Below are 14,212 nucleotides of genomic sequence, written 5' to 3'. Positions count from 1 at the left end.
AACATTTTTTGAGTTTCATACCACTGAAGGAGACAACTGGAGTATTTATGACAAACTATTCCACAAGAGCTTGAAACAATGTCATTATCTGTTGAAAACTTACATGGCCAAGGCTATGATAATGGAAATAATATGAAGGGTAAAGACAATGGTGTGCAAAGGAGAATGATGGAAATCAATCCTAGGGCCTTTTTCGTTCCTTGCAGTGCACATTCTCTGAATTTGGTTGTCAATGATGCTGTTTGGAGGCAAGCAGTTCCTTCGACCTGGTGCAACGTGTTTGTGTGTTTTTCTCAGGTTCGACACATTGTTGGGAGAATCTGACTCACCATGTGAATTCTCTGACTGTGAAACCACTTAGTCAGACAAGATGGGAGAGTCGCATTGATACTTGGAAGCCTCGTCACTATGAACTTTGAAACATTATGATTCCCTAACTGAAATTTCCGATGATACTACCTTCACTGGATCATATGGCAATACGGCACGTTCAGATGCAGAAGCTCTTGCAAATGGACTTTAAGTTCAAAGTTGCGAATTCACTCATTTTGTGGTGTAATATCCTTTCGAAATTAACCTCACTACAGACACTGATAAGGGCATAAGTGCACTGGAGGTGCTCATATGCAGAGTATTCCATTTGAAGACAAACATTATGACACTTGCAGAGTTATGTTGGTGAATGTTTCCCAAGAAGCAGAAGAACAGAGGAAAAATTGCCACCAAGGGGTGCATTGATACCTGGTATCAAGAGGGCAAACTATCAAGCAATGGAATGTCTCTGGGATGATTGAACGCATCCAAAACTACCCTCCCCTATTGGGCCTGGATAAGTCTTAGAGGATGGCTAATCACACCACTTATACACTTCAAAAAATCAATCCTTCAGCTAATCAAATGCTCATGTGCAAAGACCAGATGCTCACCATCCTTCAAATATTTGATCAATAGTCTGCCTTGTATGGAGATGTGCAAGTGTGACACAGACAAGGATCAGTGTGAAAATGTGTCTAGTGGTGCCCTACATTGGTAATGATTTTGATAAATAAATGTTTTCAATCCTACATATCAAGGCTAACTTTCCTAGGATTACTGAAGATCAATGTCTTATGGTCGGGGGAGGGATAGCTCAGTGGTTTGGGTATTGGCCTGCTAAACCCAGGGTTGTGAGTTCAATCCTTGAGGGGGCCATTTAGGGATCTGGGGCAAAAATCTGTCTGAGGATGGGTCCTGCTTTGAGCAGGGGGTTGGACTAGGTGACCTCCTGAGGTCCCTTCCAACCCTGACATTCTATGATATATATATATATATAAGCAATGCATCCCTATGTTAAAGCATAATTAAAATGTTGATTTTTAAACATTTTCTTGAATATATAGCTACATAATTGTTCTAGGTTTGTCATGTTTGGTACCACCATGTTCCTGCGAGAAAGGGCTTTCAAGTGATACCCAACTCAACCACTTTTGAAGACAATGGATTATCAAAATTTCCATTAACTGGATCACCTAGTGATGGGAGATGGAGGTGGGGGAGGGAGGAGGGCAGCAAGTGCTCCCTGCCTGCCACACCATAGAGGGGGACACGATTGGAATTATGATTCTGAAGATTTTATGGATTCAGATGACACCTCTTTTACCATTCCATCACTAACTTGCCCTCAGAAGGAGACTTTACTACATTCTTCTCCCAGACCATATAGTACATTACATTCTTGCAATGATTCAAAATCATCATCAGCTGGTCACACTTCAGTCACACCAAGCAATTTCCTCTCAAGAGCCAGGCTAAAACATACAAGGACTATTTTCCCTGAGATGTTCTAGCCAACCACAAGAAAACAACAGGGGTTGGGAAGTAATCTTAACTTGTACGATTTGTTTTGATATATACACTAAACATGTGAACATTATGTCCATGAGATGTCTTCTATTCCGTCTACTGTCACCTGTATTGTGGAAGATACTCTTCTTTTTTCACACAAATTTGAACACATTTGACTATTCATGTTAATCTCAGTATGCACTGACTGTCATATCATTTGCTATCACAATTAGATGTTCTTGTTAATGTAACCCCTTTGGGGTTTAGAGAGCATGGCCTCTTTAAACCTTTTTCCTCTGTGGGGAGGGGGAGCAGTGAGGGAAAGGAAGGAAACTCCAGGGGGTGGCTCTGGGGCTCCGGAGAGAGAAGGGCTGCAGCCTGCAGGCCCTCACAAAATGAAGCAGCAGAGAACCTGCCTGAAGCCTGGGAAGGAGAGGGCGGTCGATTGGGGACACCCCAGGACAGGAGCCAGGAGGAGCATTGTGCCAGGGAGTAATTGCCCAGGAAGGACAGGCCAGAGCTGGACCCAGTATCACTGCTGCCCAGAGCTGCGTGGGGCTGTGAGTACTGGGGCTTGTGACTCTGCACTGGGAACAAGGAGGGAGGCTACTAGCTAGTTAAGTGGGGAGGTGGTCACTCTGGGTGGCTTTGCAGAGAGCAGCAGAAGAGGGCACTGAAGAGGTTTGTTGGGGAAAGTTCACTGGCACCAAAGACGACCAGGAGCACCCAAGACTCACCACTGGACTGGAACTTTGCCCAGGACTCCTGAACTCTGTGTGCAGACACATTGCTCACTGTCTGCCCTTCCACATTGTGCTACCACTGGGCCCGTGGGGCCTTGGTTTGAATGTAACCCTGTTTTACTGCTCCCCCTATATTTCCCCTTGTTGTTTTTCTCCTCTCATCCCTTTGTAAATAAATATTTCCCTTTCCTATATGCATTGTACTTTTCCTGTGGGTGGATGTGTTCACTCTGGGGGGGGTTGGAACAGGTGCCCCTGGGGTGGAAGGGATTTTTCCTGCTGCATTCCAGCACGCGCTCTCTCTTGGCCAGAGCTGCCTGCAGAGCAGACTCCATCTTGGCTACGAGGGCACTAAAAGTTACATTAAAAGTCTCTGGAACACATTTTTGGCAACACTATTCAAGTAGAATGTGTTAATCAACTGTACAGCGTGATGTCTGGGTACATTCATTTCTATCTTAGGGTTTTTTAGAATGTGCATCACCATGATAAACACTTCACAGGTAAATTAAATCTGCATAGTCCATAGTGGACTTAATAGAATTTTCTGTTCTTCTCCCTTCTTTCTTGGGCAGCGTGGGTATGCGTATTTAACGGTCTTCCTTGTTTGGAGGTGTGAAGACCAAAGCCTTAGTCCATTGTCACTTTGTCTGTCTTGGGTATTTATAGGGCTCCTACCACCACAACATCTGAACACCTCACAGTCTAATAAATTTATCCTCACAACCTCTCTGTGAAATAGGGAAGTGCTATTCACTCAGTATGACAGATGGAGAACTGTAGCACAGAGAAACTAAGAGACTTGCCCAAGGTTACACAGGACATCTATGTCAGAGCTGGAAAATGAACCTAGGTCTCCCAAGTCTCAGGTTAGAGTCCTCCTTCTTTGTACTGGAATTCTATGGTGATGTACTCATGGCAGCCCATCCTGTTGAAGCTGACATCCAATCCCAGGTGCAGTGAATTATAGTAGTCCCGTCTGGAAGTGGCAACATATGGATAACCATGGCCAGATCCTCATTCAAAAGAAAGGATTACAGATTCCTAGCAAGATATTGGAGGAAGAAGGCTGTTTTCTACCAATGATACCTAATTATCTAGGGTTAGTGATGGATCAGACCAGAACCCCAAACTTTGCACCAATCTGATGAACAAATGAGTACAAATGGGAGGTAAGAGGCCTTTGATGGAAGAGAATGTAACCCTTTCTAGCTCTTCAAAGAACTTTCCCCTTCCAACTAGCATCAACTTAGACTGAACTAGTTTTTAAAACAGTCTATTTCTTCCTCTGTTTGCTTTACAATAATTGTGGTGTCTGAAGAAAATAATTGACATTAACTAACCTATGTAACATCTGAAGTCACTGGATTTCACTACTGAGTGAAACTGAATTTAAAAAATGCCCCTCTGCTATGTACATCGGACAAACTGGACAGTCGCTACAGAAAAGGATAAATGGACACAAATCAGATATTAGGGATGGCAATATACAAAAACCTGTAGGAGAACACTTCAACCACCCTGGCCACACTATAGCAGACCTTAAGGTGGCCATCCTGCAGCAAAAAAACTTCAGGACCAGACTTCAAGGAGAGACTGCTGAGCTTCAGTTCATCTGCAAATTTGACACCATCAGCTCAGGATTAAACAAAGACTATGAATGGCTTGCCAACTACAAAACCAGTTTCTCCTCCCTTGGTTTTCACACCTCAACTGCTAGAACAGGGCCTCATCCTCCCTGATTGAACTAACCTCATTATCTCTAGCTTGCTTGCATATATATACACCTGCATCTGGAAATTTCCACTACATGCATCTGACGAAGTGGGTATTCACCCACGGAAGCTCATGCTCCAAAACGTCTGTTAGTCTATAAGGTGCCACAGGATTCTTTGCTGCTTTTACAGATCCAGACTATCACAGCTACCCCTATGATACCTGAATTTAAAAAGCCACTTGGGGAAAGGGGGTTAAAAAATGTGTCTAATAAAAGTGAAGCTGTTTTGTACGCAAAGACACTTCGCATTGATCTTTCAAAACCAGAGACTGCCTACTAAGGGTGATGTCCTAAACAGGTTTCACTACAGTTAGCCAGTTTTCCCAGTTGCATTCTCGGATAGTAAGCTTTCTGGGTTCCTTCGATCTGATTTTCATTTCTGATTAGTGGAAGACCCTTTGGGATCAACATGTTAACAAGTAACAGCACAGCTGGTTAACTAGTTAGCTTTTTAATTACTTTTCAGCTTGACTTCTATTTTGAAGAATGTAACTTCCAAGCTGCATGCGCAAGAGCTCTTGAGACTTTTCCTAATGTTTTTAGCAGCGCAGGGACTGGCTGTAGATTTTTTCACACTCCTTAAAACTGATAAATTGTGACCTTGTTTAAAGCATTTGGTTTGTGCAGTTTCTTTCTTTTTTTAATATTATTTTTGTAAGTGAATAGAGTCTGAGTGAGAGTGTCCACACAGGACAATGTAGTTTAACTAATCCACTTAAAATTCACACATTTACTTAATTCAGATTAGCTTTCCTGAATATCCCCATATAAAAAAGCTCACAGAAAATATTTTCTCCCAGCACAGACTGAAAGTTTTGAAATCACTAAACATCTGTTGAGGGAGAGAGTGTATTAAAACTGAAGGATGGGTAAAGCAGCCAAGAGGAAGTAACTTTGAGATGTTTTTCCATGTGCTGGGCAAACAGTTAATGATTTAAGCTATTTTTAGAGGAATAATATAAAACAGAAAATACACATAATTGATTTTAAGTGTCCATTAATATGTGACCAAAATCCTATATTGAACCTTTAAAGTGTTTCAGAATACCATCATACTTCAAACAGTTCCTCACATGACACTGGTGTTTGGACGTCTGGTCAGCATCCCTGGCCAACATGTGTAATGTCCTTGTACATTTCTGTAGCATGACCAGGAATAGTTTTCTGAGTTTTCTCTGTAAATATTCGATATAAATGAAATTAAATTTACAAATCACAAAGTATTTACCAAGCAGCCTGATACTCATTTAATTTGTTTCCAGACTACTTCATTGTGTTCAAGGGGCCACAACTGTGTGGAAACAAGACAAAAATGACAAAGGAATAATGCTGTTGTCATTTCCCTGTTTTAGGGCATTAATCATCCAAATCACCATAAAAAAAACACTGAGACCACTTACTTTATTAGGAAAAGTTAAAATCTCAGAACATTTGTAAGGTTTCATTTACAAAATAAAACCAGATGTGTGATTACAAATATGATAATTGCCTAGGAGTTGAAGCATTGCCAGCAGAATAAGAAACTAACTAGAAATAGTCTGTTTCCTTCAGTAATTCAGTTGCCCATAATTGCCTTTTCTTTAAGACTACTCAATCAAAAATACCAATGTTAATCAAAACACTCACCACTCCTTTGGTCAAGTTTTAGTCCAAGCTCAGACAGAACAAAATTTTCAATCACCTGGCTCAAAAAGGCAGCCTAAACACTTAAACAGGACCAATGGTGTTACTCATATTCAAGGTAACCTTGAAAGCCAAGCTAACTGATGAACATTTCTCCTTCCAAAAACAAGACCTCCCACAACAGCTTCACTATTCTGTTCTCAAATTTAAGACTCATGACGGCTGGAAGATTTTCTTGGCACCTCTTTCATGTCCATATGCAAGACCCATCTCTTTGCCTTAGGTTACCCTGAACAATGCAAAGTTTTTTGAAAGCCAAAACCTCACACACATTCCGCTCTATCTTGGGGATTAGAAGAGGTAAGAGTAGGGAGACATGAACATAGACAGCAGTGAAACTGTGGTACTCTTGTGCAAGGCAATGTAGACAACTGACATTCTTAGATACACTGCTACCTCGATATAACACCACCAATATAACACAAATTTGGATGTAACACGGTAAAGCAGTACTCTGGTGGGGCGGGGCTCTGCACTCCAGTGGATCAAAGCAAGTTCAATATAACACGGTTTGACCTATAACCCGGTAAGATTTTTTAGCTCTCAAGGACAGCATTATATCGAGGTAGAGGTGTACTAGTGTTCTATTAGTACATGTATTCTTTAGGGTAGGAGTCTCAAAGTCCTGGCCTGCAGGCCATCTGTGGCCCAAGAACCTTCTCACTGCGGCCCGTGGAGGAGAGACCCATGCAGCCACACTGCTGGCTCTGTCTGCTGCAGGCACCAGTCCCCACAGCTTTCATTGGCTGGGGGAGAGGGGCAGAGATACCATCACTAGTTGCTGGGCAGAGTCAGCCATGGAGGCGGTGTCACTTTTTTCCCCACAATGAACATAAACAAGTCAAAATACCGAACACAACTATCTGATGCACACCTTGCTGCAATCCTGAAGGTTTCAACTGCTCAGTCACCGAGGCCGAACATCAACAAACTGACAGAACTGAAGCGTTGCCAGGTGTCTGCAAACACAAACTCTCTGGCAGTGAAGAACTGTATAAAGTTGTATCACAATTTTATTATTTTTAAGAAATTTGAAATAAAAAATACAATATTAACTTTTTTTTCTGAACACCATCTTCAGTGACATTATTGACCCACTGGGAGGATTTGAGGACTGGCACCGGCCATAAGCTAAATTGAGTTTGAGACCCCTGCCACAGGGGCTTAGCTGGTAAACATATGCCTAATAAAGGAAATGAAGGAATGTTAAAACCTAGACTTTGGCCTGTCTGAAATGAAGTCCTTTCTTAACGAGAGATCCTTGCTCATGAATTATGCTTTCTTTATTATAATCGATTGTTTACCACAGCACAGGAGATTTCTCTTCAGCGAACTCAGTGTGGAACAAGAAACCAGAATGTCATTTCCCTGACAGTGACTGGCTTGAATTTAAGTTATTCAGCAAAACACAGGCTACACAGAGATTTACCCTTCAGAGTTCAGGTAACTCCCAAGCCCTACAGAAGGCGAGTAAGGAACTCTGCTTATAAATTGCCTTGTAATAACTCAGTCAGCTTCCTCTACTATCTGGGGGCACTTACAAATGCATACATTTTAGCTGGATTAAAAACCAGATGCATGCTTGACATCTCCCTCCCTATTTACTCTGCTTTTGTCTTGCTAAGTGAACAAGATCCTTACATCCACAAGCTCTGATGTGACTGTGCATGGGTAGGGGTGGGCGCCTTTTGCATCACTGACCAGATTGCCAATTTTCCATGGAACACTTTCAGGCCGAGCACAGTAGTCAAACTACTATCGAAACCCTTACCTTGAGCTTCAGGACAATACAAAAAAAAGAGTCATGAAATCTGGTTTGTTTGTTTTAAAAAAGTCTCCCGTATAGCTTTCTCTGAGCAGGGCATTTATAAATCTTTGTTTTTTAAATGAAAGGGCAAATACAGACTCAAAGACAGAGCTATATATATATATATATATATATATATACACACACACACACACACGCTTTCTTAGGGTTTTTCAGTTATTTATTATTTGTATTACCATAATACAAATAATAAATAACTGAAAAACCCTAAGAAAGGCCCCTTTCTTGGCTCTGTTCAAACAGAACGAAAAGTACCCGAGAGTGCCTAAAATCTAAGCATAAGAAAAGACACAACTGATCAATATAGACAGACCAATACAGAGTACAAGGGAACTAAGAGACAATATTGGTCAGCATGATCATCAGTGCTTTGAGTACACTAGCAGCCTAACCACTGTCAAATTTTTTGCATGCATTCTGGCAGAGAAGCCTTTAAAGAGGGATTTGAAAGAGAATAAGAAGTTCATTTTACAGATATTTATGGAGCGGTCCTCCCAAGTTTCAGGGATAGCATAGCAGAAAGCACAAAAGTGCCTGTTGGAAGATTTAACATGTGAGTGGATGGAAGATGATATGATGGGCTGATCAGAGGAAAGAGTCAACCTTTCAAAATAGAAGGAGGGAATCTTGGGGGAGGGGATAGCTCAGTGGTTTGAGCATTAGCCTGCTAAACCCAGGGTTGCAAGTTCAGTCCTTGAGGGGGCCACTTAGGGATCTGGGGCAAAAAATCCATACTTGGTCCTGCTAGTGAAGGCAGGGGGCTGGACTCAATGACCTTTCAGGGTCCCTTCCAGCTCTATGAGATAGGTATATCTCCATATATAATGGTCTTGAAAGTAAAGTGAAGGCAAGCAGCTTATGTTTGATATGATAGAAAAAGGGAAGCCAGTGGAGGGATGCAAAGAGTGACATGGTCAAAACAAAGGGCAATGAAAATGATCTTTGGAAGGAAAACCTTTCATCCAATAGTACTGCCTGCTGGGGAAAACAGACTTTTAAATTTATTTCACTTGAATCTACAGTAACTGGATTTTTTTTCACACTATACATGTAATTTCCTGTCATACGTTCCAACAATCTATTTGTATTCATTTCTCTCTCATTATATTAAATACACACACACACGATGCAGCCTACTTGAATGTTCTCATGGTTGTCACATGATACATTGTGTAAGCCACTTTACTCCAACTTGGAGTGTTTTTAAATGTTGTAAATTCAGTAAAAGATTCACTTCATTGTTTAGCAGATTATACGTGCAAACACATGTACGTTAAAAGCATACAGAAAGAACTTATTAATTAATGCTTGCTAGCCTGCAGTGCCATAAAACCACATAGTAGTAGTTTCTCCACTTTGCAGCAAAGATTTAAAGATCTAACAAGTTCTATAGCGAGGTCTAATTACTATAGCATGAAGTATTTAAAATGCACTTGGCTTTTTTAAAAAAGTTTGCTCACTTGCTAAACTTGCCATGTTCTATGATATATGTGTATTGTAGTCACAAGCTTAAATTGTTGATCTACAGCAAGTCATTTGTCTGCAGACCAATCAACTGCTCGATGAAGAAAAAACAGTATCATGTACCTCTTGAGTAGGGTTCCTAAACTGTGGGCCACCGGCATAACCATGGGCAGAGTTTGGGAAGCAGATCTGACAACCCTCCAGGATTGTCCTGGAGTCTCCAGGAATTTAAAGATTAATCTTTATTGAAAGATTATGTCATATGATAAAACCTCCAGGAATATGTCCAACCAAAATTGGCAACCCAACTGGGGAGTGGGCAATGCAGTGGCATTGCCCCCCAAATTGTATATGTTGATAGTGGAGGGGCACAATTTAAGGGTTCAGTCACACTCTCCCCCCGCCTGCCCCCCAGCAAGGCCCCCTTCCACCGGCAGAGCATCCGATTACAAGGAACCCTGTGTTGGAGGCTGGTCATCAGTTTTCTTCCCCTTCCCCCACCCACGCTAGCAGAATGGCAGCTGGCAATGGCCCTTGCCCAGCTCCTGCAGCAGAGGGCAAAGCGGAGTGGCCAGGCAGCGAGTGAGGAGAAGGGGCAGGTCCCACAAGGCAGCAGCTGTCTAGCGCAGCGGTCAGTGGTGGCGGGATGTGGTACGAGATTCTGCCCGGCGCGGCCCTCATGGGCCTGTGCCTGACCATCCCCGGCGTGTCCCTCATCCACATCCACAGATACCTCAACGGGGGCAAGGAAAAGAGAGTCGCTCGCCAACCCTACCAGTGGTACCTGATGGAAAGAGACAGGCGACTGTCGGGGGTTAATGAATATTATCGGTCCAAGGGATTGGAGAACGTTGACTAAGAAGCAACTCGTTGAGTGAAGAGTCCTAGTTCTTGTACAAAGCAATTTAGCTCTAGTAAACATGCATGTATATTTGATGCAATGTGTTATACATTGCACATAAGCCTGGAAAATAAAGTAGGTTTCTGCAAAAGAAAAAAAAAAAAAGGCAGTAGTTGCCAGGACTGCTGGAGGATTCACGGTTGTTCTCACTCCGAGCCATCCATGGCTGTTAAGCCCCCTGGTGCATTGGCCCTGCAACACCCCAGGACCAGGGCTCAGTGGTGCCTCTCTGTTTCCGCCTGGGCAATGCAGTGATCAGAACTGTCATAGGTAATGGCTGGGAGCCCATGAGCCATTTCCTCATGCCCAGACTGGAGATGCCTGTGAGGCGCACCATTGTCCTGGGTAGGCGACTGGGGCAGGGATGCCAGGTGACGAGCTCAAGGCACTCAGCAGGCTGCAGAGGTAGAGGGTGTTGGTGGGAGCTGATTGTGGCACCTGCCTGGCCTTTCACCCTCTTGCTGGCCCTGGTCCCTGATGAGACAAGGGGCTGTGTATGCTCCATGGTGCCCCTCACCCTGACGGACATGTGGGAGCCCGGGGAGGCCAGGCTGAATGCGTGGCAGCCCCTTGCCTGATTTCCCATTTGATCAGCCTGAGGAGACGATGGCTCACCTGCCTGGTGGGTGAGCTGGGAGGGGGCACTATCAAACTGCAGATGTTGATACCAGGGGGCATAATTTAAAGGCCTTGCCACCACATGAACACCATGTTTTGTTCTCAGTATTTTTTTTAAAAGTGTAGTTTTTACTAAAACTTTTTGGTTTCAAAGATCTTGAAGCATTCTTTCCGTGCACTTTGCTAAGGATTTCTATTATTACAACTGTTTACATTAAAATGAAAAAGAACATGTACATTGCTTATTTACAGTGTTGTCGTTTATATGTATGTCATAATTAAAATTCATAATTTTCCTCAAGAAGTGCTAATAGTGGGCCGCAGAGCCTACTGCAGCTGTGCAAGTGGGCCTCAGGGAAAAAAGTTTGGGAGCCTCTGCTTTAGAGGGTCAGAAAGCCACTGTCGTAATCACTACCACCACACATCAGTTACAGAGCATCCTAATAGTGACAAAAATGGACTGCTGGTATCAAAAACTTAACAGTCCATGTGCCATGACAAACTCAAAGATCCCATCTTTTTAAATGACATGCTAGCTCAAGATTCTAGCAGAATACTTTTAAGTGTAATTCTAATTTAGAAAAAACAACAATTTGGAGACAGATCCAGAAATGCCTGGTGGGATTTTCAGCCTCCACTTGTATATCCACAACCTATCAGGATCAGATACTGTATGGAGATCCACTAGCACAGACTTGGTGGCCTTCCACTGAATTTGACAGGACTCAGCAGGGATCTCTGGATAATGAATCCTGATGCACGATTGTTGGCACAGGTTAAAAAAAAACAAATGCACCAGCACAAGAGCTAATCCAGTGGTCAATAGAATGTAATTTACTCCTTCAATCTGCAGTGGCCTCACATAACCATACCTAGCAGTTTTGAGTTTGCTTTGTCTTGTTACAGAAAAATACAGGATGTAACAAAAGACAGATAGAGTATAAACTACACATATTTTAAACAACTGACATACTTCATCGCTGATTTAATTTTTTAATCTTCCCATTCCTCATAAAATGAAATATAGCTGCATATCTAGGGGAACTCTGCCATCCAACCTTAGCCAAAAAACAAAGAATACAACATACGCAGCTAAACTGAACATTTTTGAGGTTTGTTTTCTAATTCCAATTCAGCACTTTAGAAGGGCTTTATTCAAAGTGTAACTGGGAATATTTTATTCCCAACATTATCTACAGATAACAGAATCATGATTTTAACCTCTTATCAGCTTAAATATTCATCACCTTAATGCTAATCCTCAGTACCAATGGGTGAGGGACAGCTGTGATGTTAAGAAAAAGAGAAAATACAGAATACTCACTATTCACACACAACACACATTAAACAAACCATTAATCATAACAACTTAATAAAAAGAATGAATATTAAGTTATTATTACTTAGCTCATAGATGTCTAAGATCTTTAGGATGCAATTATCACCATCTCCTTTCTATACATGGGAGAAATACAAGTACAAAGGGGAAGTCCAGTGGTTAGGGTGTCAGGACATGGACATAGATGCTGGAATGCACCTCCTGACATTAAGTGGTTTCCATCATATACAAGGTTTACAGTTTGGTTCGATGGCTCTCAGCACCCCCACTATACAAATTGTTCGAGTAGCTCTTGATATGGGAGACCTAGGTTCAATTCCCTGGTCAGTCACTGACTTTAAATGTCTGGCTCATGGCCACACATGGTCTCTGTCTCCATTCCCCATTTGCAATATGGGGATAGCACTTCCTTACCTCAGAGGTATTGTGAGGACAAATACATTAAGACTGTAAGAAGCTCAGAAACTACAGTAATGGGCCATGTAACTAAGACAGACAGATGACGTGATTTTCCCAAGCTCGCACAACAGGGCAGTGGTTCAGACAAGAAAAGAAGCCAGATCTCCTGACTTCCAGTTCAGTGGCCTATTCATTGGACTACACTCAATGTCTTGTGAAGAAAAGATATGCTCTGTGCCCCAAAGTTGTTTTTACCTCTCAATGTTTCATTTTTCATACAAACAACATTTTGTCTTTTGAGTAGTTTGCACAAAAAAGTTATAAGAATTCATCTTTCAGTGAAGTCCAGTAACCCAGTTCTGAAAACAGTTGCATAAACCAGGCAAAAATACTAAGACTACTACTACTAGCTTCCTAATTGCTTTGCTAAGAGACTTGTACTTTCATACAAGTTCAGTAGCTCTTCACAGCACCAGTTTAATAAAAGTGTCAAGTATCAGAGGGGTAGCCGTGTTAGTCTGGATCTGCAAAAAGCAACAGAGTCCTGTGGCACCTTATAGACTAAACAGACGTATTGGAGCATGAGCTTTTGTGAGTGAATACCCACTTCGTCAGATGAATGATTTTAATTAAAAAAATCCCTCCTCCCTTCATGTGTATCAGTAATCATTAGGCATTTGGATTAAGGGACTACCATCCAAATACAAAAACAGACTTTTCCAAACTATAGAATCAAATCCAAGTTATGATCCTGGTTACTAAGGGTATGAGATGTTTTAAATAAATAGTATATGTTCTTCATGATATTACCTTTCTAAAGTAGGCAAAATTTGGGGCCTAAAAATATTGAATGTCTCCTTAAACAGCATCCAGAGTACACACATCCAAAAAGAAACCAGTAAGTTTTCAGTATAAATGATGGGCTGTCTTACCAGCATTACAAATGTGCACATGTTTGGGGACTGTGGAACCTCTGATACTGCTTGTGGCAAAAATGCAGATCACAAGAAAAAGAGGTTCCCCATATTTGCCATGCTAATCAGCATGTTGGCCAAAATCCTTTTTCAGCTCAGTTATTTGATACTTGGGCTAAGTAATTTGAAGTTTTCAACTTGGGGTCCTACAAGGGATTCAATGAGATTTTTACCTTTTTTTTTTTGAGCTTATACTACCAAATAGTCAATATATTAGTGTCTGAATGATCCAATTGTTTCCAGTTCAGCAGCAGTCTGAGCCCGTTGATGCAAACTTGTGAGCAGTCTTATGATTGCAACAGAGCACAGCAATTTCAAAATCATGATTAAGAGGAATAGAATTGTGCTGCCTTGCACAGCCATAGGGCTCAGTTTTGGAGTATTTTTCCCAAAACACATAACTGAACATCAAACAAGTGATAGAATTTAAAAACAAATGAGCTTTTCCCTAGGCTTATAGATCAGCCACAAAAAGTCTATTTGGTCTTGTATGGGTTACCCATCTATCTTGAAGTGTGTTGATGAGAATTCCTCTTCAAAAAGTTTTCCGTTTTGCCACTGGCATTATAGTTTGACTGATATGAGAAACCAAAGCTAATGTAACCTCTCTGATCATGAACTCCTGATTTGGTGAATGACACTTGGCAAGAATTTGATTTAAG

The 14,212-nt window shown here is 41.7% G+C and overlaps 2 protein-coding genes across 3 annotated transcripts in view; one reads left to right on the top strand and one right to left on the bottom strand.

Annotated features, from left to right (window-relative positions):
- RASA3 (RAS p21 protein activator 3) overlaps positions 1 to 14,212 on the bottom strand; it is a 207,707-nt gene that overhangs the window by 158,367 nt on the left and 35,128 nt on the right. The gene's annotated exons all lie outside the window — the stretch shown is intronic.
- LOC127034290 (NADH dehydrogenase [ubiquinone] 1 alpha subcomplex subunit 1-like) lies at positions 9,942 to 10,298 on the top strand. Its single transcript, XM_050923000.1, has one exon. The coding sequence runs from the start codon at positions 9,966 to 9,968 to the stop codon at positions 10,176 to 10,178; it is 213 nt and encodes a 70-aa protein (XP_050778957.1). The 5' UTR covers positions 9,942 to 9,965; the 3' UTR covers positions 10,179 to 10,298.

This window comes from Gopherus flavomarginatus, chromosome 1, assembly GCF_025201925.1.
Source record: "Gopherus flavomarginatus isolate rGopFla2 chromosome 1, rGopFla2.mat.asm, whole genome shotgun sequence".
Lineage (NCBI taxonomy): Eukaryota > Metazoa > Chordata > Testudines > Testudinidae > Gopherus > Gopherus flavomarginatus.
The sequence above is the reverse complement of the archived record's forward strand: the minus strand, read 5'-3'. Positions and strand labels throughout refer to the sequence as shown.